The sequence below is a fragment of the Phalacrocorax aristotelis genome, chromosome 3 (genome assembly GCF_949628215.1).
Source record: "Phalacrocorax aristotelis chromosome 3, bGulAri2.1, whole genome shotgun sequence".
Lineage (NCBI taxonomy): Eukaryota > Metazoa > Chordata > Aves > Suliformes > Phalacrocoracidae > Phalacrocorax > Phalacrocorax aristotelis.
In genome coordinates this window covers 117,497,217-117,524,608 of record NC_134278.1, presented here as the reverse complement: position 1 = coordinate 117,524,608, position 27,392 = coordinate 117,497,217, and the positions used below count along the sequence as shown (strand labels likewise).

General features: G+C 37.3%; 1 protein-coding gene across 3 annotated transcripts in view; it reads right to left on the bottom strand.

The window, feature by feature from the left end:
• HEATR5B (HEAT repeat containing 5B) overlaps positions 1–27,392 on the bottom strand; it is a 56,725-nt gene that overhangs the window by 13,048 nt on the left and 16,285 nt on the right. For all 3 annotated transcript variants that reach the window (XM_075089282.1, XM_075089281.1, XM_075089279.1), the window contains exons 15-31: positions 26,917–27,080; positions 24,792–24,967; positions 23,488–23,593; positions 21,562–21,752; positions 19,837–19,996; positions 17,207–17,396; positions 15,666–15,835; positions 13,186–13,330; positions 12,072–12,311; positions 9,934–10,185; positions 7,721–7,902; positions 6,538–6,606; positions 5,756–5,935; positions 4,226–4,463; positions 3,319–3,579; positions 2,226–2,353; positions 1,895–2,039 (exon numbers count right to left, since the gene is read on the bottom strand). In XM_075089282.1, coding sequence (XP_074945383.1) covers positions 1,895–2,039; positions 2,226–2,353; positions 3,319–3,579; positions 4,226–4,463; positions 5,756–5,935; positions 6,538–6,606; positions 7,721–7,902; positions 9,934–10,185; positions 12,072–12,311; positions 13,186–13,330; positions 15,666–15,835; positions 17,207–17,396; positions 19,837–19,996; positions 21,562–21,752; positions 23,488–23,593; positions 24,792–24,967; positions 26,917–27,080 — 2,997 coding nt within the window. The remainder of the gene's footprint in view (positions 1–1,894; positions 2,040–2,225; positions 2,354–3,318; positions 3,580–4,225; positions 4,464–5,755; positions 5,936–6,537; positions 6,607–7,720; positions 7,903–9,933; positions 10,186–12,071; positions 12,312–13,185; positions 13,331–15,665; positions 15,836–17,206; positions 17,397–19,836; positions 19,997–21,561; positions 21,753–23,487; positions 23,594–24,791; positions 24,968–26,916; positions 27,081–27,392) is intronic.

Below are 27,392 nucleotides of genomic sequence, written 5' to 3'. Positions count from 1 at the left end.
TACTGACACATAGTATCCCAAAACCCGCCTCACGTCTTTACTTATTGAAAGTTAGACATAGCATCTACTTTTTGACATTCATTAGAAAGCTTTCTTGAGCACCACAGCTTTTCAAAGATGACCGCAGCAGCCTTAGCATGTCATTAGCCAGCTCTCTCAGATGCATCCCATCTCGTCCCAGGGTATGTCCAGCTTTTACCTAAGTGGTCTCTAACCTGATGCTCATCTACTGTAGGTATCATTTCTCTCCCCTAAACTTGCTCACTAGACACAGAGATACAGGAGGACTAAGCAAAGAAGTGCATCAGTTAAGCCAAAGCTTTTGCTCTGCTACTTGCATTCATTTCCCTCAGGATCATGAACTCCACTTTCTCATAGCTGCTACAGCCACAGCTTCGTAACCATTTCTTCTGTATTAATGAGGAGCAGATCCACTGAGCACCTCCCTTATTTGGACTGTCCAGCATCTGGACTGAAGAAACCTGTGCCTCAGACACCTCTAAGAGCTTCAGATTGTTAGCATCCTACAGTGTTGCCCTTCCAGCACATCCAGATGGTAGAAGTCTCTCATGAGACTCCCATAGCTTGTGATTGGAAGGCCTCTTCCAGTTGGTTTAATATGGCTTCACCTACTTCCTCTTCTTGCTTAGGCAGTCTGTGGCAAACAAGAAGAGAGTTCCTGACTGGTATCACCCTTCACATCCTCTCAGTGGTACAGTTCTGACCTGTCAGAGAGGAATGGCTCGCCCAGACACCTACCCTGACAGCTTGTTCCTCTTCTCCTCTTGCCAGATCTCTATAGCGTTCTCCTACTGGATGTCTGGAGAAAAAGCCTTTTGTTGCTGGAAGTCATAACCTTGCAGCCTCGACCTTCGTAGGAGTCTCATGCTCCAGGGCCATATTCCAGCAGAGCCTATGGCTGTCCCTCCTGTGACATGTGGGGCTTGGGCTCCTGTACCTACAGGATCTCTGTGAAGAACACATCATTCTTCCATTTGCCTTTCCTGAACTACACAGTCTGCTCATCTTCACATGCACTTCCTTCACATCTCACAGGCGAGACCAATGCCACTGCCAGCCCTGGCTGCACAAACAAGCACCTGGAGGACAGTCACATCAGGACTTTCACCTGAATTTCAAGCCAGGTCATTAGACCTCTGATGTGCCAGAGGTGATTGTTCCTCAGTCAGCAGACTGTATCTTGCTGTATGTCACTGCCATCGTTATGCTGACTCAAGCAGTCTTGCACAGTCTTGAACAGCACTTCTGGGCTGCAAAAGCATGCCTTTCCATGCCACCTCCTTTGCTCCAGTTTGCACACCCTGTTCCCAGAGCTCCTGGTTGCTGACACACCCTGAATGTCAGCAAAGTAAGAACCCAGATGCAAGTCTGCTCCACTTCCTGGCAAAATCTCCTGGACAGACAACTTTTCACACTGGTTCCAGTAGCAGTTCATTCATCTCACGAATGCCAGTTGTGCCAGGGACACACCACAAGACTCTACACTGGGGGCCGAACTATTAAACTTCAGAAAAAGGTAAATGAAGTGCTATGAGGTGGTCAATAGAGAAACATTAATGAAACTGAGCGAGGTATTAGTAAGACCTTAAGTGGTGTGCTAGGTATAATTTTCATCACTCATATTAAAGAAAAATTAATGAAAACCATGACATGAAAAGAATAACTGCTAGAATGATCAGAGGAAGTAAAACCACATCTTACAAGAGTTAAGCAATCAGCAGGTAAGATAATGAATACATCAAAATTATCAGTGGAATACACAGCATCTTCCTCCTCACTTCAACCATACTCTAATGTATTTGAGTTCCTTTCCCAATATGAAAACCTGTTGCTTATTTACTCTGCAAAGCAAGCTGTGTTTTCAAAATCTTACTTAGGGTGTTCCTTTTTTCCTGCAAGTAATCTTGAGCTGCTCTTACTATCTGCTGGACAACTCCTGTGACCAGTAGCTGTACTGAAGGAGGATCCCAGGTCAGGAGGAGTCGGTGAAGCACACTCAGGAGTTCAACACCAAGGAGCTACAGTAAAACAAAGTACATATTGAAAAAATTAATTAGGACTTAACAATTCCTAATTGTTATATCACTTGCCTATGATGAGCAGATACTTTTCTCATGCAAAAATAATTACAGCTTTTGTAATCATCACAGATGAAAGACCAAGAACTACAAAAAGCTGATTGTTACAACATGTTCATATAGTACCTGGTCCTCTGCAATATGGATTCTGGCACAAGGGGAATCCAATAAAGTATGAAGTGCTTGCAAACAAGATGTAACATGCTCAACAGGCTCTTCAGGTCGTGGGGAACACAGAAACTGTATACTAACACCTGGAAAGAGCAAGAGTGTTCACATCATCATAAAATCAAGTTTTCTTTTTTAAATATCTTTATTAGTGTGGCAGGTTCTTAACAACTTCAGAAAGATATATGCTTTTCTCAATTTTCCTTCCTTTAAAGCAAAAGAGACTTTATGTATTAGAAGTAGCAGAATTGTATTTGCTTTCTCTTCTGCATCATGTCTTCCCCAAGATTTGGCAGGAAAAATAATAAACAGTGACAGCAAGCAACTTAGATTAACAAATGGAAATCCACTCTTTGTTCTAAAGATCTGTCAGACAGACTTCTGAATCCTTCAACTGTAAGTTGAGTTTTATTTTACTGAACTCTTAAATGTAAAGATAAAAGAGATGAAGTTAAGCCTCAAAAATTATGCAATATTCATATTATACATACATCACGTAATTCTGGTTTTAAGTATCTGTATATCTCAGCAAACTGTTGGCAATCCTCAGAATAAATGATCACAACCACCTCTCAAAGCTGCTAGATAAAAACAAAGGGAAACAGCACGACTCACAGATGAAAAACTGATGCAAAAGCTACTGCACATGACCTGTCAAATATCAGTCTCTACTGGACTGAGTTTTTATGAGGGTGGGTTTTTTAATTAACCTTACAGCTTTGTGTCTTTGAGGCATACTATTTTCTATTATCTGAATGATATTACAAGATAGAACAGTCCCTACTCATTCAGTCACATAAACAAACTGGATATACAACTTGTCTATAAAAACCACAATAATCACAATCACAAATATTCTGGTAAGGCTATAAAGAACACAGAAGGCAGAGAGACACAGGGAGACGGAGACAGCGATATTTCAAAACATTACTGTCCAGATACATGATGCATTTTAAACCTCCGAGACTTCAAGCAAACATATGGGAATAAGAAAAGATACTATTTTGTTCCATACTGTACTGGTACTGAACTCTAAACTTTTAACTCTTACCCAAAATTAAGTGCATCCGATCTTTGTTTATCTCTGGCAAAGATTTAGTGGTGGGGGGAGTGCCAGGTGTCTGGTTTAACATAATGGATGTAGCACGTTTCTGTGAACCAGGCATTGCTGCAGCAGTCTCTTCTGTTGACTCTGAAGCATTAAATCCTGTACTGTTTAGCCAAAGTGCCACTGCATGTAGTATGGGAGCCCAGGAGTTTCGGTAGTGCAGTCTAGCTGTATCAATTGTTTCTGGAGTGTAAAATGCTCCACCTGTTAAATTAGCAATGCAAAGGTAAATTCTGAAATTCTCTGCAAATAACAGACAAAAAGCACATACTCTAAAGTTATTAGTTTATTTACTCTGGGTGTATTTGACCATGTACATATTCAGATGTGATCCTTTTTAGTGACACTGCATCCCAATTCTCCTTGTGAAAGAGCAACGTTAGTACCTCTCATAAGAAAGTACATTGGCCACTATGGAACAATGAGCAGAGAGCATGAAAGACACACAAAGTCATCAGGTCTTGCAGCACTTTTCATAAAGAACACTCATTCTTAACTCAGTAAAATACTATAAGGTAGTATCCGCTCTAATCTCAAGGGGTATGTTTTTCTTACAGTAAATATCTTTTCGCATTTGATATCAAAGTATTAGAGGTGTAGAAGTATTCTTAATTCTTCAAGGACACAGTTTTACTGATCTCTGTGATTCAGATAAAGAATATCTTCATTGCAGATTAAAGGAAAAAAGCACACTCAAACTTCAAACATACATTCCTATTACACATAGGCATAAATTTATCACTTGCATAAAAACCATTCCTACCAAATAATTTATAGAATAATTTTAAAGTTCAACGAAGTGTTTCTTTCTGTTTTTCACAACGGCACAAGAAAAAATTCCAGTGCTTACCATCTGGTGGAAGCTGGGTAGCAAACTCAGCTGGTAAAGTTAAAAGAGCATAATCTTTCAGTGCAGCTAACCAGAGACGGCTAAGTGCAGGCAGCTCAGGTTGTACAAGTGTTATCAAGCTGTCCGGTGGCAACTCATCTATGGTACCAAAATCATCCTCATCCTCCTCTGTGCTCTTTAAAGTATGCTTTGGCTTGGTCTCTGCTTCCTTCTTGATTTTCTTGGCAACAACGTACACCTAGAAGAAAAACAGATATGAAAAGTACATGCTGTGAGACCCTAAGAGAAAAAAAGCAGCAGCCTTTCCCATGTGAAAGTAACAGATTCTGTACACAGATGAATCACTGGAAAATGACTGGGAAAGAGAGACTTGCAATACAATTACCTTTTATTTAGATACTTTTTTCTTTTATTTCTACCAGCATATAACACTTAGGGGCATAAACCGCACTTCTCTAAAACAATCTGGCTACACACTTTTTTCCTAAAAGTTGTCAATTACTGCTGCTCGACACAGACATATTGATTTAAATAACTGATTTCATTAAATCAATGCATCCTTACTGCAAAGATTTCTTTGACCTACATTAAAAGCTACTAGATAAATTAGAGTAATTGTCATTTTCTGGGAGCAGGTTAGGATTCATAAAGACATGAAAATTGCTTTAAATGCGTTACATGAGTACAAGAACATCTATACGTTTGTCTTTGATAGATGCTACAAGAGGATAAAAGGTTTTCAAAAACTTAAATATGGGAATAAATACAGTAAAAATTAGCATTTTTAGAGAAGAACAGAAATAAGTGCCTTCACACAACAGGTGCTCCATATCAAAGCTGAAAAACTACAGCATAGCATGGTTAGCATTACACAGCTGAAATGTTAATACTTTCCTTTGTAATTTCAAAAGTAACTCCCAAGAAAATTTAACGAAAAAACCCGAAACCTTAAAGTACTACACTAAAAGAAACTAAAATACCATTTGTGTAATTATATTTAGAGCTCTATAGCATGCAAGTAACATTTCAGGTAGCAAGGCAATGTAAGTAGTGCTAGTCTGTCTTTTGTAAATAGTTGGCAATTTCTGGTATTCTAGCCATTCCCCAATAATATCTACATTAAGCATGTTACTTATTATGAACACTTTGTCAAACTCCTAGTTAATTAACTGCAACATTTTACCAGAATATATTTTAAGGGTGTTCGGTTTGGGTTTTTTTTTTCAGGTTTAAGAGCAATAAGATGGGAGGAAAATTGAAATCTGATAGGATATGAGTGTATACTTTAATACAGAAAAGTGCAGTAAAACAAAAACCAATCAAGCATCACTGTAAATATGGATTGACAGGATGGCAGAAAAAGGAACAGAGAAAGATATGGAGATGAAAACATCCCAGGAGTGGAACTGCAACAGGTAGAGGAGGAGGGCAGGTGCAAGGCTCACTGGCTGAACTGCCAGTAAGATGTGAGGCTGCTATTACACTGCAGTATCTTTTCAAACTTTTAAAGATTTAATGGTCAATGTTTACCTCAGCCCACGCTTTCAGAACTGCAAGTTTTTCCATTGTAGTTGCACTCTCTCGGTAAAGCTGGCTAGAAGATCCCTTTCCTGCTTGCACTTTATCCAGGGAAGAGACAAGAAGGTTGTGAACTCGGCGGAGGTCATTCAGGTCACTCACAACCCCACTTCCTATCCAAGCGCTACATACCTAGACAACAAAGTTTAGAATCATTCTAAACTAGCAAAAAAACCCAACAGCCTTATAAAGGAAAAAAAATATTGTAGAAGACAAAACCCAAATCAACCACCAAAAAAAGCATTAGCAGCTCTCCTCCTGCTTAACAGAAAAAAAATCTGAGGTTTTCCATCTCTTCTCCCCATCCATTATAAAAGAATTGCTCAGGTGAGTGCTTACAAAGACTGTGTTTGCAAAGCATACTACAACAGAACTTAATAGATACAGGGAAAATACTTTAAATTGTTTTGTAATCCTCCACAAATAGGTAATAACAATTTTTGTATTCTGTTCACAAGTGTCTGGTCAGACCGTTCAAGTAATGGGTCATTGAATTCACTGTGAAGAATGTATGAGAAAGCAACCAATAAAAGTACGTCTTTAAAAACCCACATCTCTCAAATTATATATTAAGGCTGCATACTGATCAGAAGCTTCAAAAGATGTTGCAAAAATATCATGGCTTTGGTTTACAGCCTTTTCCAACCATTTGCTACTACTACGCTTCTGCATCCTTCTTCAAAAAAGAAGGAAAATTAGTTTGGCCCATACAACCTGAACATTTTCCTCTGTACCTGGCAGGCCTTTGCAGTTATATCGGATGGTGTATCCTGGGAAAAAGCCGGCCTCAGAGCAGCTCCAACCTGTTGATAGGAAGAATTTAAAAATCCAGCTAAAACAATAGTGACACAACATTCTTCATCTCACAGAATCACAGAATCTCACCTTGTTTAAAGCTCAAGCACATATACAGAACAAGCAAGACAAGACTGACAATTCTGGCACTGTAGTTATAACCCAAACTTATCCTTGCTGTCTAGCAGACATTTCCAATAGTATTCTTTAAACAAGAACAACAAAAAGTCCTAGTCTTTTCCTGCCTGCCCATTGCCTTTTTAAGCCTTAACTACCTTTGTCAAGTATGTAGTATTACCTTGCTTCTGTTAATGAGTATCCTTTTAATCATGAAAGTACTACAGGTGCAATTTATGCTAAGGCTCAAGAAGCCAATGACTTTTTGATGTCCAAAGGAATAATGATGTGAAATCAAATGTTTATGGTTGGACTTGCATCAAGTGCCCAAAATCACAATTCCTAATAAAAAAGCCTTTTAGGAAGTTGTTATAAGGCAGCATTTTTCAGAAACAAAAGGAACCAAGTCAAAGAGACAGAAGCAATGGTTACAGCACTACATAAAGAGAAAAAAAAGCCAGGAAGTGAAACGGACGAAAGCCTGCCTTTAAGAAGTATTTGCAAGGACCTTGAAGACACAGTGAAGACAAAAGAGGTGAAAGAGTTAAGCTATGCAACAAAATAAAGCAGTAATACTCCCCAATAACTCTTCAATGGTCCACCTCCTATTCTACAACTTTTGTAGTTTTCATTTAAACAGCAGTATATTCATTAATTCCCAGGAAAACAGATTTATTAGAATCAATCTGGAACTCAACCAGCATTATATTCCAACTCCTAATTCCACAAATGAAATGTCACTCTTGCCAAAAATTAAATGAAAGCCAGATATTACAAGTTACAAGAATCGAGAGCTACTGAATTTTTAAATTTTGTCAGCTACTGAGTTATAATAAATAGGAAGAGATACAAAATAAATTTTGAGGAGGTAAATAAAATTCTCTTCAGTACATCTTCACACACAAAAATCTCTTCACGGGTCTTTTGAATTTACAAAATGTTCTCAAAGCTAATACTGGCATATTGGCATAAATATAAAATTTTCTGAACTTATGAAGGTCTCACATTAGCCTGATACTGCTCCAGTATCACATGGCCTGGAAACTCTGGCTCAGGAACCGATGCAAATTTCTTGATAATGTCTTCAAGAGCTTGGAGACCCGCCATTCGTAATTGGTTGCTGTGATCAGTCGCAGCCATGAACGCCATTCGAATAAGGTCAGAGAGATGGAGTACTAAAAAGTCATCTTAGAACAAAACAGAAAGAACTATTTAGTAACTTAAAAGATATCTACTACAACAGATATTCGGAACATTTTCCTCAGTAACACGTACAAATTTTACCTCTTCTTTTTCAAAGGTCCACATTTAGGGTATGGAAGAAGGCAGGAAAGAATGTAACCTATTTTCCTTTCTCCACCCCCCAAGTGATAAAAGGGCTGGTTATTCCTAAGTCAACCTTAAAAATTAAGCACATATTTGAAACAAAATTAAATATATGACGTACAGAAATTGTACTGAATAGAGCATGTAAATGTGGCTGAGTAGTTTAGAAGAGATTGGAACATTTAGTAATCCCCCCCCCGCAGTTTACAAAATATCTTTAAGGGAATTCCTGTTCGAGTCCTATGCTTATAGTGACCCCTGCTGATAAAGGAAAACCTCGTCAAGTTTAAACACCTAAAAACTGAGTATGCCTCTAGTTCTGCTCCCAAAAGCCACATCAAAGGCTGTACGTAAGCAGCAGACAACATGCAGAAAAGAACAAGATGCAACTCAGTAACATTTCTGAAAGGATTATTCTTCTCTATTTCAATTCATTTTCTTTCCTTCCTTACTCTCCATTTGAAATTACCAGTTGTTGTACAACTAATACAAAAATAAATTATTTAAAAACGTAATATCCAGGGTGACTAACAAAAAGCACAAATTATGAAAGCTCTACGTATTTTCAAGTCTCAAGGTAAAAAGCAAAGTTCATTTTGTAGATTAAACTTTTCAAAGGCATGTCAGTAAAGAAAGACTGGAGATCAATTAAAACCTACTAAATGGTACAGTCTGCACTTACGTTTTTCAGATCGCCACAGATGTTAGTAGAATTTAAATATTTTGGAAGTTGAAATTGGGGGCTAGAAGTTTGCTGAGTTTTGCTTTTTACAATGAACTAAGCAGATCAAGTCCACTTTAAATAAATGCAGAATTGTAAATTCTCAGGATTATTATATGCAATTCTCTACAGGATCCTATAAGCAGCAGTTATTTCCTGATTTTCTCTATAATATAAAGCCATCTCAAAATAAACTTCCCCAAAACTCTTCCCTCTCAGCCTTCAAACAGTGACCTCGGCCTCAAATCAAGTCAGAAACAAGAGTCTCACAAAACCAATGCGCAGTGCTGGAACCAGACTGTATCAAAGCAACACAAGCAAAGACTTGATAAATCTCCATACCGTAACAGACACCCTCAACAACATGAGACACTAAAATCCATTAATCCCATGCATTCTAGGATGCTCATGATATTCACCCTACATACACAAAGTCCTCATGAGCATTACATGGGTGAAAGCAAACAGTCACTATGCACCAGAACCAATACACATGGACAACTCAAGGAGAGAAACCTCCCTCTGTATGTTAGAAAAACATTTCTTCACAAATAGCTATGTCATCACTGACCTCTCAATTTTGATCCTCTAACTTATATAAAAGTATCTTCAAAATATGAGCTTTAAAACAAACGTTCACACTTTCATGGATACCAAAAGAATAAACTTTATAAAGCAGCTGGGTCCATGTGTTAACTCCCTCCTACATCCCTCACTCCACAACCAATGCCACAACAATAACTACCTGGCTTCATCTCTTTCTTCTTTCCAATAATCCCTTCAGTCTGGAGATGCTAAAATAATCTCTGAAGTCTAATTCGCCGCTGTCATTATGTTAAACTTGGAGAAACTATTCCCAGCTCAGCCTTACCTAGAAATTTATTGCTTCTATTCCAGACTAGAGAAAAGGTTTGCAAATCTAAGGTGCTTTTTTCCAAGCAGATCAGTCTGTCAGAATTTATATCTTCCAACAAACCTCATTCTTTGTGTTCACGGTACAGTAACTACAATGGTTACACAACTACAGTTTTATTGCCTTTTGCTGGCCATTTGGTTTGGTTTTAACCATTTCAACTGCTTATATTTTCTTCCTGTAATCCTAAGATGTAAAGAGGTGCCAAAAGTTAAAAAAAATTAAAACAAAAACAAAACATGCACATTCTGTAATTACTTTTTGGGTTTTTAAGTCTGGCTGAACGAGCCAGTGCCAGATCGAAGTGTGCCTTGTTTGCATTCTCGCACAGCATGATAACTCGGCACAGACAGTCTGCTGCAAACACACGAGTTGCCCAACGAGGTGCTACAGAAGGCTTGGATTTATCCTCTTCACCCAAGGTGGTAAACATTGTATCATCGTCCATCTCATCCTTCTTCTCTGATTCCTCATCCTTCCCTCCTCCCAGGGGAGCAGTAGCAGTCATGTCTACAACACAGGACGATTGGGAAAAAAAAAAAAAAAAAGAAAAAAAAAAAATGAAAAATCCCAGTTACAATCTGCAGAAGACAGCTAAGGACATATTCAAGCCTCTTATACTCAGATTCAAAACAGACTAATTCTTCTGTTGAAGCAATAACATTTGAAAAATGTAGAAAGGCAAAGGAATATCAATAGAAGAAATGTTCTTCACATCTAATCTGGGCTATATTACCCTTTATTTGGCTTAAATGATATGAGATAAATTCCTGTAACTTTAATTCTCCACAGATACCAATTATAGCTGAATCACATATGTTAATTTTCAAAGGTGAGAATTTTACCTATTAAATTGCCAATAAACAGGGTAAGGAGACTACCAGACTCAGAATCAAAGAATCAGCTTGGCTTTGAACCATTCAGCTCCTGTTTCAAGTAAAAGCTAAAATGCATGTTAAAATGAAACAAAACTACAAAGTTCCGTGCTATGGGACAGATAGGCAGCCCAGTAGGCAGTTTATGGCACCCACAAATGTGCTTAACAGTCAAAAAATCCTTTTCTCTAAGTGTGGCTGTGAGACTTCATTTCAGAAAATAAAAATACTTCAGGGATCACATTAAAAAAACCCAAATTCAAACAGGGACAAAAATCAACTCACTAAATATCCATACATATTTCTGCTATTCAGAAATAAGAACATAAAATCTCAATGGCAAGGTCTAAATTAGCAAAATGCCAAGGTACTGACAAAAATTACTGTGGCAATAATTAAAGAAGGAGAAGAAATTATTGCAAGGGTAACACTGCCCAACTACAGCACACTTCTTATAAAATCTAACTTTAAGCAGCTGAAGAGCCAAGACATTCGATAAAGAAAGGCTACGGCAAATCAAACATGGATTAAGCCAATCGACAAGAGTGCCTTGAGAGGGCATCCAACACCTCATGTGGCTGATTTGTAAATCTCTGTTTAAAAAGCAAACCAGCTTTTGTTCATATGCCAGTTAACTGGATAAAAGGAGTTCAAAATGAAGTTGCTGGCTTATTAAAGTACAGCCAAGAGAAATTTGTTTAAATATGGTCCTCTCAGAGATTATTTCACCTCCTAATAAATAAGTAAGAGATTGGAAAACCATGTTGAAAACTTTAAAAGAAGTTTTTAAACCCATCCCACGTGAAATAGGAGAAGGACAAGCCAACTTCAAACTCAGGAAACAAGGTCCTTCTCACTGGGTAGATGTGTGGTAACTATATTGCATAAACAAATCATTGGCAGCATTACTCATCAGTTAACGCAAAGCCAGAACATTTAGAAAGAGCTTTAGGATGAACTCACAGTATGCCAATAAACAAGTATAAATGCAAGGGAAATGAGCAGAACCTGTGTCACAACCATCCTACAAGCTGAAAAACAGGAATAAGGTCTCAGAGGACAAGATCTGTGCAAACAAGCCTGCAAAGCTGAACAAGCAGCAAAAGTTTCATCACCATGGTAACCCGTCATCACATCAGTAACTCACACAACCTCATAAAAGAAAGCTCAGAGTGAGTACAGCACTCTTCCTTCTGCATGGTCCTCATGTATAAAGGCTAAAAAGAATATGTCAGCTTTCACTAAGAGACTGAAATGTCAGAGCAATAATCACACTGCTTCTCCACTGGAAATCCTACTTCGAGGCAGCTGATCTTATAATCTTAAAACCAATATTTTAAAACTTAACATAACATTGTTGATTTCTTTTTTCTAAGCAAGCTTTAATGTACTATATTCAAAGTTTTATATACAAAATAAGCTATGTCTTAACTAGGATAAAAGACAAGCTCCAAACAAATATTGCCAGAAGATGTTAATCCTAAGGACATATTGTCTCTGTGAACACTACAGAACACTTACCACTGGAAGCAGCAAGGACATCCTTACAAAGCATTAGCCAGTGAGAAAGGTTTTCTACTGCCAGCGATGAAAGCATATGTCCCAATGTATCGTGGATATCTGAGCACAACTTCCGATCAGTCTCCCGATCCAACATTCCAAAAAGGACACCTTCAAGGCCTGTCTCTGTTATATTAACCCCCTGATGCCGGGAATGAACATCTCGGCGAGAACCAGCTCCTGGTGCAAAAGGATTCATATCTGCAAAATGACAATGAGAAATCTTTTCTGAAATCAGTAACTCAGCTTTAAAATTTCAAACAACAGTAGAATTGGACATTGTCTATTTGTGCATGTATAGTTCAGGCAATGATACACCAAGATGTTAATTCAGAAGGAATTCAGTAACGCTAGAATAATTTTAATACCTCGATTCATTTAATTTATTTTCTGCAAGGCAAATAACACCTCCTACTATTCTTTTAAAAAAAAAGCCAAAAAAAACCAAACAAAAAAACCCCAAACCTAACTACAAAAAAAAAAATAAACCTCTCTTTAAAAGATGTAAAAATACCTAATAGTACTGGACTGTAAAGAATCTTTCCAGAGACAGACTTAACTGGTGTGATTTAATTTGAGTAAGCTCATGATTTTATGTTTGTAGAAAGACTGTGCTGATCACTGTTGAGCCTCTTATTTTCAGAATAAAATGATACATGTAAGAATTGAACCAGCCAGCAGTCCGCAGGCTAGCAAGATGTGCTGCTAACAGTACATAACACAACCAGGCATCTCAATCAAACAGCATACAATTAAGTCAATTTTTAAAGAGTAAGACCTGAAATACCAGAAAAACTGTAAAATGTTTCCACTGTACATACACTGCATTCTCTATTTGATTGCCACTTTTAATGGGGCAGAGAAGTTTAAGTCTGATCTTTTCAAAAAGTTAAATTATAAGTGAAATTCCAGGCGTAAGCAGGGGTGTGGCCAGAAGTTATTGGAGCTGGAAGGGATGGTTTTAGGTTTTTGTGGTTTTGGGTTTTTTTTCCCCCCTCTCTGAATGCAAACCACACGTATGCCTACGTATGTGCACCCAATTGTTGCAAAAAGGCCACATGAAAGAAATACTTACTGATGCCACTGTTCTCTTTGTCTCCAGCATTTTTTGCTAAGCTCATGGCATATTCACATACTTCTGATGCTTCCCTCTGAGCAAGCTGTCGTAAACATGCAACTGCAGCCCGGCGAAGCAGCAAGTGGGAGCTGCACAAATGAACCTAAAACGAGAACCATTACAGGTGAGTGAACTGCTGCACCCCCATATCAATACATCAGCTCTGCTAAGGACTAATAGCATTCTACTTTTCAACTACATGCCCATGTGTGAGCTGTTGGGGACCAAGCTCTTTACAAGATGTTGGGAGTTCAGAAGTACACACTTTTTATAATGTACAAATGTGAAAATAAAGCTGACATATACAGAGCTGTCAGTTGTGATCTGATTAAAGAGATAAGAGCTTAAACATTGGAACTACTGCGCCAGTCTGATTTTAGACTAATTATACTTCCCAGTCTGTTCCACTCTTCAGTACTACTCAACCTCATACTCTGCTATAGCTGTAAATCACATTCTTTTAAACAAAAAAGCCATCATCAGCTGCACCACACACGACAGCTATCATAAAAACTTTTACTTCAAAATTACAATAGGATTTACAGCATAAGTTTTTATAAGTGCCTTTTAATAAGACAGCTTCAAATTTCTTAGCTAAGCAACACTGGCTTCTAATTCCTTTTGAACCACCTCTAGTACAAGCAAATATTTTTCCTATAGAACTGTGCATGGTCCCTGTTTTCCTGAGAGGAAGTAGCTGCACAGAGAACTGTATGTTTTTCCACAGAGATTAAGAGTACTCCTTAAGAAACTGTGATTCTTTATTTACGCTGGGGAACCTGTTCTTAATAAACTGAATACACGTTTGCTTTCTCAGTATTAGGTTATTATGTGGATGGGAATTGCTTTCCTAAATGAAAGGGTTATATCGTTTATAAAGCATTTTAACAGTAAATCTTTATTCCATACATGAATATACAAGATTTTAGTCCTGAAAAAACAAGCAGACTTTAAAGAACCTCTAAATATCACACTGAGGTTGTTTTAATGGAACTAAAACTAAAATATTTGGGTGATTTAATTAATGGAAAGAGTATTCCCTGTTTTAAGTTACAAAACAAACAAGTTATGAAGCCAATGCAGGAAGAAGAAATGAAATGAGACTGTGAAACTGTGTGGTTTAATTTTGATATATGGCATTAATTCCATTCAAAAGTGAGTTAGAAAGCAATGAAGAATTTGCTAATGGGGCAGGTAAGGCAGACCTTGCGTACATATCTATGTATTTGCAGTATAAAGAAACGCACAAGACAATTCAGAAGAAAACTTATCAAACTAAGTATGACTTGGAAGTAAGGAATATGAGAAAAGAGAAGGAAAACAGCCTTTGTTTAGCAGAGGGCCACAAAGGAATAGGAAAGAGATGGCAGAAAACCCTGGCAAAAGTTTTCAAAAGAGTCATTCCTGTATGAACTTCATTGCCTGTAATATTACCCACAGGAACTTAGAGTTAATGGCTATAGCAATTGTTTGTCAAGTTGTACACAGTATTAATACAAAAGGGCCTACCTACTTTTGGGTACATTACACCTCTTCATGCAAAATTTTGTGAAAGGACAAGTGACGCATTCTGGGAACACACTGCACTCCCAGGAGTGCTCTAGAGAGTGATGGGAAGTAAGGGAGAGTGCAGGCAGGGAATCATGTAACAATGGGAGGATGCAGTAGGGAAAGTCTGGATGGTAGACTAAGAAAAAGTTCCAGTGCTGACGTAAATAGGATCACACTCCTTCAGGTAACACAGAACCACCAGTTCCACAAAGAATGACACAAAGAACTTGGCAAAACATCCAATAGACATTACAGAGGAGGTTTTCAAATTTCTCAGTATTGGACTGCTGAACCCTTTAAAAATAATTTTTAAAATAGTAATAGTTAAAAAAAACCCCACACACCAAAACACACACCCACATGCCACCTTTCCTTTTAACACTTGTATTTGGTATGTATTGGGTCCCAGCCTCTGCCTCACTTCCAGGCTTCAGCCAGGTTTTGCTGACAGAACACTAATGGAAGGAGAAAGCAACACTAACACCACCAGCACAAGAATCTGAATGTCAGCATCTACCAAGCTGACAGTGGTGAAATAAACCCAAAATCTCCTACTTTTCCCTAACTCACTCACTTCCCTCTATGCATGCAATCAGTTGGAGGAAACAGAGTGTTTCAGCATCTTTTTAGTCAGTCATATAAATGCTTGCTATCTTGTGCTATCTAGGGTGAAAGACAATCAGACCCTATGACTTCAATTTGGGCAGCATTATGAAAAGATGTAAAACGGCTTGGGGACAAACATACTTTTATTGACCTCCACGGTTTTTGCAAATGTGGCTTATTACATACGGGCATCCTTGACACATGGCTAAGTGCTTCTCCTGTCCTCTGCTAAGCACATACATAAAACTCTGAGGAACAAAAGGGACGGATTTTGTACTCACACAAAGACTGGGAACCAGACTGGACAGGTTGACATGCCGTGGTGCAAACATATGAAGCTGCTGAAGGCAGGATATGGCAGCTGCCTGAACAAGTGAGTCTGAATGGTCTTGCGTAATTGCACATCCCACCAAACAGGAAGAACGGATTGTTGAAATTGTAGCTCCATTACCTAATGACGTAATAAGATATCCTTAAGACAGCAGAATTGTTGTATGACAACTATAGACTTTAAACCTTTGAGGAACAAGAATTTTTAATGCTTCAAAGTTCACAGATTAAGATGTAGCAGGAATTCAGAAAAGTTACAAATTAGTATCTACACAACTTCAAAGAAACACTACAGAGTGTTTCAATCACTCTTTTTTAAGCTCAGTTAAACAACGTCCTGTCCAAATGAAATTTTGCATCAATGATCTTAAGTCAGAAATATTTTGAGAATATCTTCCCCAGGACATGAAACCAGTAAAATTATGTGAATTTACATTTTGAAAATCTCTTTCATTCTATATATATGGGCAACATTTCATGCACTGAATAGTTCCTAAAATATCAGCTAACACTTAAGCTAGCATACACGTAACGCAGGTCATTTTAGTTAACTCCATTACATGCAGTGCACTGCTCTAATAGATCAAGCATTCAAAAGAATGGTATTTAATTTGAATAATAGTCCCATTCTGTATTTTAAGAATTAACATGCATCAGGCTTATAAAAAAAATTATGAATTATAGAAAAGTGTAACCTGCAGAAGACATTCTACAGAAGGTGCTGTTTATTTAAAAAGTTAATGACGCTCCAGCTCAAAAGGTTAGCAGACAGCAAGCAGATACACAAGTTCAATTAAACCATCTAAAGATTTTTCACAACTAGAAATTTAAGTCCAGTTATTCAGAGTTAGAATTTCACTAGTGGATGTCTCTCTGGCACTACATCAAAGACCATCCTATAAGTGTTCCTAAAAATCCCAGTTAGACAAAGTCACAAACCCATGGTTTTGCCATCTGAGAAACAGAATTTCAGATATAGTGTTTGGCATGACAAGCTCTTATTCTCTACAGTAAGGTACAGTGATCTAAGAATATCAAGAATGAGTGGAAATGAGTTATAGTTCACAATATTATCAGTTATGTCAAACTTAAGCTCTTGCCATCAATTTAAAAAAAAATCAACTCATGTTTAAAAAGCAGAGGAAAAATCTTGCCTCTTGCCCCACCTACACACAAAAATATACACGTCAAAATATGCAGCAAGGGTGTTTTTAATCTTTTACCTACCATGCAGATTTGTCATTAGCCAGAACACCATACTGCACTGCAGCTTCTTTATACAAATCTCAAACTGCAGTGAAAAAAGCCCCAAGCAGTTATAAGTAGGATCAGAAGTGATGTTCCTTGCTGGACTGTAATTGAATTTGTCAACATCCCCCACCCCTGCCTGCAACTGCAACAAACAAAAATTTATTTTCCTCCATTTAAGATGGTGATATATAATCTTTATGCAAGATAGATTTTTTTGTTTTCTCTTCAAGTTCCCACTAACCTTGCAGCTCAGGCCCAACAGTAGTTATTATAGCTCCAAGACATCGACCTAAGCATTGATGTACTTCCGTATGTGATGGTGGAACAGTTAAGAGCAGAGTAAGAACTAGAGAAAGTGTTGGCTCAACATATCCACGGTACATTGGTCCACTAGAATCCACTATCAAGGCAAGTGAATGGAGAGACCAGGTCTATCAAAAAAAACAAAAGGAATATTATTCAGTAATACATTTAGGAAATGTAAACAATTTTGTCTGCAGTCTGAGCCTAGCTCTGTACATCCTTGCTTTAACGTATCTAGTTAGCTACTCTGACTCCAGAAGTGTTTCAAAGGTCTCAGAATCTCAAGCAATCACCTGGGAGTTTAAATCTCTCTAGCACGCTCTTTGGCTATCAGCAGTTTTGCAGATAATGGAGATGAAGATGACAAAGAATTTGAGCAAAAAATGGTTAAGCTCTTTGAGGAAGAAAAATACAAACACAGAAAACACACCCACTTTAAAAAAAAAAGGAGAAAGACAGGAGAAAGACATAATCATTCCACTGTAAAACTGGATTAAAATTTTAAAATAATATTACAGTTACAAAGCTAGACTCTTAGGAATGAGCTGGAAAACCAGCCTTTAAATCTGCTCCTTTTTAATCCTCTCTGATGCAGTGCAAAAGCCATTAGCACTAGCAATCATGTAATGACTTCTACAGTCCTAACCACATTACAGCTTATCCTTTCATTCCTGCAAATTTCCATTACTTGTATTCCCATACAGTTTCTATGTAACCACATTGATCTAGTGAGGGATGAGGTTTAAAAGCTTAGCTTTTCACAGTGGTCTGGTGTCATACTCTCAACAGAAAATAAGGTAGGTATGCAAGTTCACCTGGGCTTCCCCTTTATACTTAAAATTTTTTCATAAAGCAGTAACCCTTTCTGTTTTGGTTTTTTTTTTTTTTTTAAATGAATGGTACACAATTATATGCCTCAAAATTACTACTCATACATGAAGTAAGTTACATATGCAAACTGAACTTTTCCTACCTTAAAAAAGGGAAATTTAGAAGACAAATATATTTTTAAATACAAATTATATCATATATTATAATTTTATATTAGATTAACATATTTATATAGTTCATATGTTATAATAGAAATCTAGACATACAATTTATATTTTTATATAGAACAATATTTTAAAATAGATTGTTATTTTATACATCATCTCCAAACAAAACCACTCTTGTTTTCCCAAGTGATAAGCATGATTATTTTGATTTTTTTTATTGCCCTGAAGAAAAGAAATAAGAACGTACTCTATTACATGTTCTATCAAGTTCACAATTTAAACCAAGGTGGAAGTATGATTCTGTATAGTTACTGGGGACTTCAGCTTCTCAATCTGTGGGTATAAAGTGCCCCTACTTACGGGTGACACACAACTTCCTGCTGCTAAAGCATTATAGTCAGTCACTATTCCAGATAATCATTTCCTTGCAGTAACTCGTGAAAATGACCAAAAAAATACCTCTTATATCATGCAATTACACCATGGTCTTTGAAGAACAGTAATTACAGACAAGACACTTGCTTTTACTCAAAAAATGTTTCTTCTACTCCCTCCTTCTGAAGTAATTATTTTATTCTAATACTTCGATAGATTTAATTGCTAGAGGAAAAAAAAATCAGCACATTTCCCTCTAATATTCCACATTACCGTAAAGATAGATGTACTGTTCCATCTAGCCCTCTCTTCTTTTTACAGCAACAGCCACAAAGAAATCTTTAAGGGAGAGTAAAGACAGATCAAGACGCTGACCCCTCAAATGTCTCCTGGGAGAGTAAAGACAGCGCATCCTCCCAATTTTCAAGTATTTTCTTTCAACTTAGGAAACTTTCTGAACTGCACAGTGTTTATACATATTCAGCAACTCAGTGCTCTTTCAGCAGCATCTTTAGTCCCTTTTTTACTCCACCAGCAAGCTTTAGCAGTCAAGTTGACCTTTTGCAAAACTCCACATGTCTATAGTTAAGAGACCCCCTCCCACTTTTGCCTTGTGTCTTGGACTTGGCTCCTACTAGTTCCCCTTCTGCCCTCTAACCGCAGTTTAGCTTGCAACGTATTTTTGTTGTGATAACACCTGCAAAGACGATGTACTGCCATACTGTGTTCACAGTATCACATACACGGAAATTACTTGGGAAAGAAAACTACTGCTCATCACCTGAGACTCCAGTTACTGATCACATGACAACCACTAGCCAGGTATTAAAAACTTTAGTTTAGGCAGCTAAGGTACAACTAACACATTCTGCTTTACAATTACAGTCAGGTAGGAATATGCCCACAGAGAATTACTCTGCAGATACGTGTCAGTCTGAATTAACGTGACTACTTGCAACCGTCTCCCTAACTAACAGTAAGGTTACACTTCAATTGCAATACCTATTTGGGATTCTGTACAGTAGGCATTTATAAGGAAAGATCCACTTTCTTCACGCTCCCTGGCACATGCTACACCCACATGATTTGGCTTACATGTGACAATCTCTCTTAAGGAACACCTGAAAAGGTAATTTAATTTTTAGTTTTAATCCTGAACATTTTAAAGTAGTTTTCTGGCAACTATGTTTTTTACCTGGACTTCAGGAGAGGTTCCATCCTGTGCCAAAGCCAAGAGAATACTGACGCTAGTTTTCAGGTGCTGTCCAGAACCTATTCCACCAACATACCGATGGAGACAGCCCAGAGCCAATGAATGGCCAGTTCTTGATACAACATCTCGAGCAGATTTTAACCTATCAATGTTTAAATAAAAGGAAATCATGTAATTCACTAGGTTTATTACAAAGAACCCTTCAAGTACTATAACAGTGCAAACAGCTAGCAGAATTTTGCATGCCACCTTACAAGATCTTGAGAAGTCTTAACAACAAAAGCAAAAACAAGGTACTTAATCTATATTGCTATTAAAGCGGATTACATATATGGTAAATAAATAAATAAATAAAGATATTTTAATAGTTATTTTCTTTCTTCCTGGTCAGAACTTGACATTTTAGATGAAGAGTTTTGGAAGTGAAAGAATATAGGAAAAGCATCTAGTGTTTACCCATGTTTCACAGCAAACTAATTTAATAATCAGAGAAGTCACTGCTAGACCACTGCAGTGAAAAGGAATCAAGAATGGAAAAATGACAACACATATTGAAAAATTATAAAGAAATCCACAGCTATGTCTTCCACTGCAAAGTCAACTGAATAACTTTTAGTATAGCTGTTTTCTTCTTCAGCTGAGTTCTATGACTTTTCCAGTAAAGCTTTTTTTTTAAATAGTGTTCTATTAATGAAACTAAAACAGAACGAATAGCATTCTGAATGAGCTGTTGTATGAAGCAGTGACTTGAGTACTTTCCACAATCCTGCTTCTGAATGCGCGTCACATACATAACTTTTTAATTAAAACATTTTTGGGGGTTGGGAAAGAGAAAGAAAAGAAGGATATCCTCATTAGAACAAAGAAATATTTTCTTTTTTCCTGGTTGTCTGTATATGAGAGGCAAGCATGTTCTTATCCATCAGTGAACAAAGTAAATGCAAACCTCAAATATAAAAAAAATTACTTGACCATGTCAACAGACTGGCTACCGTTAACAACTTGAATCTTATGAATACATAAGAATCCAAGGAAACAGTCCCAGTAATAGAAATTCAAGGAAAAACAGTGAAGATTACATACTTTATTACATGATGAAATGACGGGAAAAACTGAATTACCCAGAGGTAGGAGAGCTGGACTGAGGCTATGTGCATGCAGCCTAGCCAGCCAAAAACATGGGCTGCAGCCCTGCCACAGGTGCGTTCTGATTCACAGATAGGCTGATATCTTAAATTTAAGCCAAAAATTGGGAAAATGTTGTCTTATCTACCAGACATCTTTCAAAAGACCTAAGATTAACAACAGAATATGGAATAAAATCATGGGCCAGTAGATAAGTTACATCTATAAAGAGGATGCTTTGATGAAACAGAACCACTATCAACACAACTCATATTACAGACATACTTAGTGTAAGCTGCATTTATCTATCTGAAGCAGTTCAGTCACCTTCAAGTAACTCATCAAAACCTATTAATTGGTATAATTTCACATTCCAAGTAGTTTAACAACTCAGCGTTTATTCTTGGAAGAATCACATTAAATAAACCAAAAAGAGAAGACACTGTCTGAAGGTTTGTTAGCTCTACATAATCATAGCAATCAAGCATGAAAAGAGAAGAATAATCAATATGGTATTTAGTAGAGGAATCTTCTATGTTAAATTATATTTTTATTTCCTTTTCTGAATCAAAACTAACTTACTTATCAAAACTGTACTGAGCCATTCTCGCTATAAAAGAGGCTTCTCCAACCACTTGAGCCATTCTGCCAAGAGCTTCACCTGCTGCACATCTCAAAATAGGGTTAGGATTATCAAGGGCACCCATTACCAGCGTCAGAGCAGATTTGCGGACTTCTTCTGGTCCTAATGTGCTTTTATTCTCAGCTAAACCCTACATGAAAAAATATGAAAAAAACATTCCATATCAGGAGAGAAAGGAAAGACTCAAAAGCAGGTTTACTATATTTGAGATTTTCAATTAAAAATGCTGCACTTTTACTTTTGTTTAAATTTGTGGTCATTTATCCTACAATATACTGGTTGAAAATATTTATAACTCAAAATCAACAACATAGTCTTATGTTTGCCAGCACTCCATCTATTTGACATACAGGAAGACCTGTTGTACCAGTCTTTTTCATCAAATGTGTTACAGTGCTACATGCACCCTAGTGCTACTGAATCTGAGCTAGTTTTAGACAGGAAAGCCCAGAAAAAAAAACACCCAGAAGCTTTAAAATCTAACTGCAACATCTCCTTCTGTCAGACAGGAAAACCACAGCTCAGTTATGTTTCTGCAAGAATCATTTAAATCAAAGACCTTTTAGGTACATGAAAATATTTTTTTCTTAATAATAACATCGTCGCAAACTTTTATACAGCCTGTTATACGAACGTTCTACAGGACAGTAACACTGAACACTGCTTCTGCAGCTTCTTTGGTTCCCATATTTCATTAATAGTACATCACCTTTCACTACAACTTTCAAGAAGTCTTTTACTTCAGGAAAAATAATTAAACACACGTGAAGTACAAACACTGCACGTATTATACAGGAAAAAGTTGATCACTCTACAACAGATTCTTATTTTCTGTTCTGAAATCCTCATTTCAGCTCAATTTTGACAATTTTTTGGCCATTTGGCACGGCATGGGAAATTCCAGGCATCTGTCTTGGAATCTACTTTTCAACTTGCAGCAACATGGCTCACATTTCTAAGAACAAAGCAAGGAACGGAGGTGCTGTCTTGCCAACCTAATTTGCCCATCAACCAAGGACATGGAGCCCCGGTAATAATTAGCTTAAACTAGGCACCCATTTTTTGTATGGCAGAAGTCAGACAAGAAGAAACTCATCCAATCTTTAGTTACAGGCTGGCACTTCTATGAGGGTAGCTTCCTCAGTGCACAGGACAACAAGGATGACAATGACAAATGCTGTCCAGATTTATGAATTGGAAACTATATAACACAGCATCCGGAAAAAACAAGAAATGTCTTAAGAAATTTGGCTAGTAGAAAGAAAATCCTACCCCTGCGTTGGGGCAATACGAGTCACTGAAACCATATATTTCTCAGGCATATTATTTGCGACTTGCTGTCTAGCTTCCTGAATTGATAGCAGGAGGTTGGATTTCCAAGTGTAATAGAGAACACAGAGCTGTAACTGAAGTCAGTGGGACTGGACATAAACATCTAGAATTCTACACAGTATTACAGAGTCTTAAGAAGAAAAAATTATGATATCCAAAACGGAAACCCAAATCTATTTTTGTTTTTATTTCGATAAGCCTCATCTGCACAATGCTCTGTGACATGAAGGGTTTTCTGAGTATATATGACAAAGTACATAATCCATGAGTTCAGTACAAATAAACCTACACGACTGAAAAGGAAAAAAAAGGTCTGAATACTATAGAACGCTGACTACATAAACCTAATTTCTTCTCTGTACTGATACATGCAGACAAGAGCTCACACTAATATCTGTAAAAATTCAATTTTTGAACTTTCAAACTTTTGAATGTTTACGTGGTAACTTCTTCTAATAGCCTTTTGTATCAAATACAAACTGATGAATCAAACTGCTGAATTTTGGCATTCATTACAAGTTAACAAGTTTTACCTTCAAAGCACTAAGAACAGCAGTAAAGATATTAAGCTGCACAGCTTGCTGGCGAACACCTTTAGCCTGCTTGACACATTCAGCAAAGTGATCCAACATCTGTAATCTAAAACAAAGGAAAGAACATAATTTAAGTGATATTCTTTCAAAATAGAAGTTAAAACACAGCTGGTAAAAAAACTGCACACAACAAAAGGGCCTTTTAAGTCCAGTTATAGAATTTATGCTTCAGGGGCTGCAAAAGGTATTCACTTTAGGTGGAAAGGGTAGAGTTATTCTAAACGTCCCTTTGCTGGTTCTTTTAGTTCATCCACAGATGTTTACTGCTCCTTTTGAAGAACACACCACCAAGAGGAAGTGAGTCTTGAGATACATTTGGCTATATAACTAGAAAGGTATGAGGACAAGAGTGGAAAAATGCAGCCTCTCCACTACCATTCAAAATAGCGTTACCCTCCATATTCCTATTATTGTTCCTATTGTTTCCCCCATTTAACCATGCCAGAAAGTGTTACTGGTAGGACGAGTACTCCTTAGAAGGTGCCAGGGACAGGAGTATAATGAATAATCTGCATTCTTAACTACTCAGCAGTTCCCCAGCCAAATCTTTCCATAGCTAACAACAGATATAGATCAAGTTGAATTACTGCAAGCTGGCCTCAAGTCTATCCCACGCTTACTGCAAAATGAGATTGACTGCTAGGAAAAAACTGTTCCCATCAGGATTGCACTGAAGGATAATTTCACTTTGAAATGCATCTTAGAACTGCTTTCACTCTGTGCTCATTGACAAATTAGCTAAACTGAATGACAAAAGTAGTCCTGACAACTAATAACTCTGCAAAGGTAATGTGGAACTGAATTCCATTCCCTCTTTTTCATCATGCATAAGACGATTTCCTGAGTATAAATCAGTTGGTCTTATTCATGGAAGCCAAACTAAATTCAATGGATGCCACTGCTATGTTTTCAAGGCTGATTTGAAGTTAATTGCAATGGATATTTTTGCAGGAAATTAATACTGTTAAATGCAGTAAGAAGAGAAAATAATCTAGTTTCTACCTCTGAACTCTAATCTTCAAAACTGATAAAACTGAGGAAATCACCTTATTTCTAAACCATGCAGACATATTCTGGAATCCTGAGACACCATGAACACCAAATACTGAACTCTGAATTCAAAGAGAATTGATAACAAAGTAGATTCTTATTAAAAAAAACCAAAACAAACCCACAACCATACATAAACACTACCCAGAGAACAAGGCATTAGAGTCTGAAGTTGAACACTGATGTAAACTGACCTATGTTTGTAAGAGACATGAGGAAAAACCACACCAAAGAGAGCCACAGATGCATCGATGACAGATACTCCTAAAGGAAGGGGACCGGGTACAGCTTCACCAGCAGGGATGCGCAAATAAATAGAAGATGGATCATGTTCCAAAGCACCACTTCCAGACGCACTGTTTGGCTGAAGCTGCAAAATGCCACATAATACGAATACCTCTGAATATACCTTCGCATATAAAATCTGGAACTAGTGATAACCAAAACACATATGCAGTAGCTTACAACAACAAAATAGCTCACAAACACCTGAATGCAACTGCACAGTCCCAATGCATACACACACTAGCATTTACGGAGCCAGCTAAATCCCAGAGGGTCAAAGCAGTTAACACCTGGATAAATGCACAAACTATCACTCCTGGTAGTAGTAAGAGATGGAAACTAAAGAAGAGCAGATTAATTCTGGTACTAATAGTAGGTTCTGAATCACTGACTACAAAGTGACATTTCAGAAAAAAGGTTATTCATTCAATCTCTTTTTGAGCATCGAGTTACAGTACAGCATATTAAATGATCAGTTTTGGCTGTAATGATTCCCTACACAGAAAGATTTAGAAACAGTACTAAAATTACTAACATTCCTATCATCTTGAAGATACTTCTTAAACCATTATTCTTTCAGGAAACACAATTAAACAATCACCTATTTTCTCTGAAGAAAAACTTATTTTCATTATTTGTTCATTATTTAATCATGAAACAAAATTATAATCTAGCAGCTCTGTATTCATCTTAAAAGGTCAGAAAACAGCAAACATTTGTTAAGACCTCTATATCTCTAAAAAATAAAACATGACCCAGCACAGGAGAATCCTGTGATGCACTAGAGGGCTTCAGTTGCCAACAGTGATGCTGTTCTACACTTTAGAGGATCCCAGAAAGCTCTGTGGATTGATGTCTACTGGAAGTCTACTATGTCCACCACAATAAACAAGGGAAGTTTATATAACCCTTTTTTTTCTTTGACAGGCAGATCTTTTCTCAGAAACAGTCTCCCCTTAGTATCAGTCCTGGCTTTTGGATCTGCTCAATCAAGGCAGCTGCATTCTGAGAAATCTTGGTATTATTAGATAACTGTGGCAGAAGAGGCATTTTTCAGCTCCCCACTTCTTACACCAAGAAATTTCTGAGAAGCTGAGTTGCAAAGCTTATGCTGGCACAGTTCAGCAAATGCTCAGAACAGTTAGTCATCTAGGGAACGCAGTTCGCTGAGAAATCAAAAATCAGAGCAGAATTACGAAGACAGAGATAGGTTGGTGAGTATGCCCAGGTAGGCAAACATCTTTTCTCCATATCATTAAATCCTGAAATATATGAGGGTTAAAGGCTTGGAAAGAGGTGGCCAGCCCCCTCCTAGCCATCACAAATTAGGAAAGCAAAGAGAAGGCTATTACCAGATAGCTTCCTAAACTATTTATCATTAACAAATTTTTGCCTATTCCTCCTTCAAGGACCATTTGAAAAATGATAAGTGGATCAACGCTACCAGCTGATCTAAAATTTTAAGAGAAACCCTCATAGCAATACTTGTTTCCTTTTAAATTTTTGATTCCTATGTTTCAAAGACTCACTTTTTTTAAGAAGTTCAGCAAATTCCTTATTATACCAACAAAACTGTGTCAATACTTCCAAATGAAATGTGATTTCATACTACATCTATAAAACCAGTTAAATATTGTTTTGCTCTAACACCATCTGCAATACTGTTATTTTGACAGCAGATTCATTATAAAACATGTTAAGTGGAACTCACATTTCTCCTAGTTCAAAAAAATATATGAGAGAACAACTGCTGGACTAGGAAGATCGGGGAGGAGACAGGGTGGGAAGCGTTGTTTTGTTTTAAAGAAATTAGGTTAGCTCACTAACCACAACCATATGAGTAGTGTTATGCAGTTTATCTCAGCTGTAGGCAGTTTTTAATCAAAATGGTACTCTGTAGATGGAAGGACTTATATCTAACAAACCTCTGAAATAAGACTAAAAACAAGGCATGAAGCTTCAGTTTTAGAAGGCTTCCTACGCAGACATATCACATAGACAGAGCAGATAATTCATTATTCTTCTAGTTATTACCTGGTCTTCAATTGACTTATGATCTGTTTCCTGCAGCCAAGAGCCAAGAAGAACACTATCATCATAATGACAAAGAGACCTTAGGAGTGATGTGGTTGTATTAGCAGAGTTGTCTGTCAAAGTAAATTCTGCTACCAACTCTCGAAGCAGCGCATTAAATGATCCTAAAAGGACGGACATTAAAAAGAATCATTGCTGCTTCTTATCCAAACATTTCAGCTAGTGATCAGAAGTTAGAAATCAAAGCACGTACTGTTACCTTGGTTTTACAGGTAGCAAACAGAGAGGTAAACCTGACAAGGCTAGAGTTGAGAGCAAGGCTTCAAACAGAATCCTGGGCTCCCAATTCCCAAATCATTGTTCTAAACAACAGATCAGGCTCATCCCTTCCAGGATGAGCAAAAATCTGCTCATCCACATGATCAGGTAAATTTGATGTATTAACAACACTAAACAAAACCCAAAAAAGCTGATCT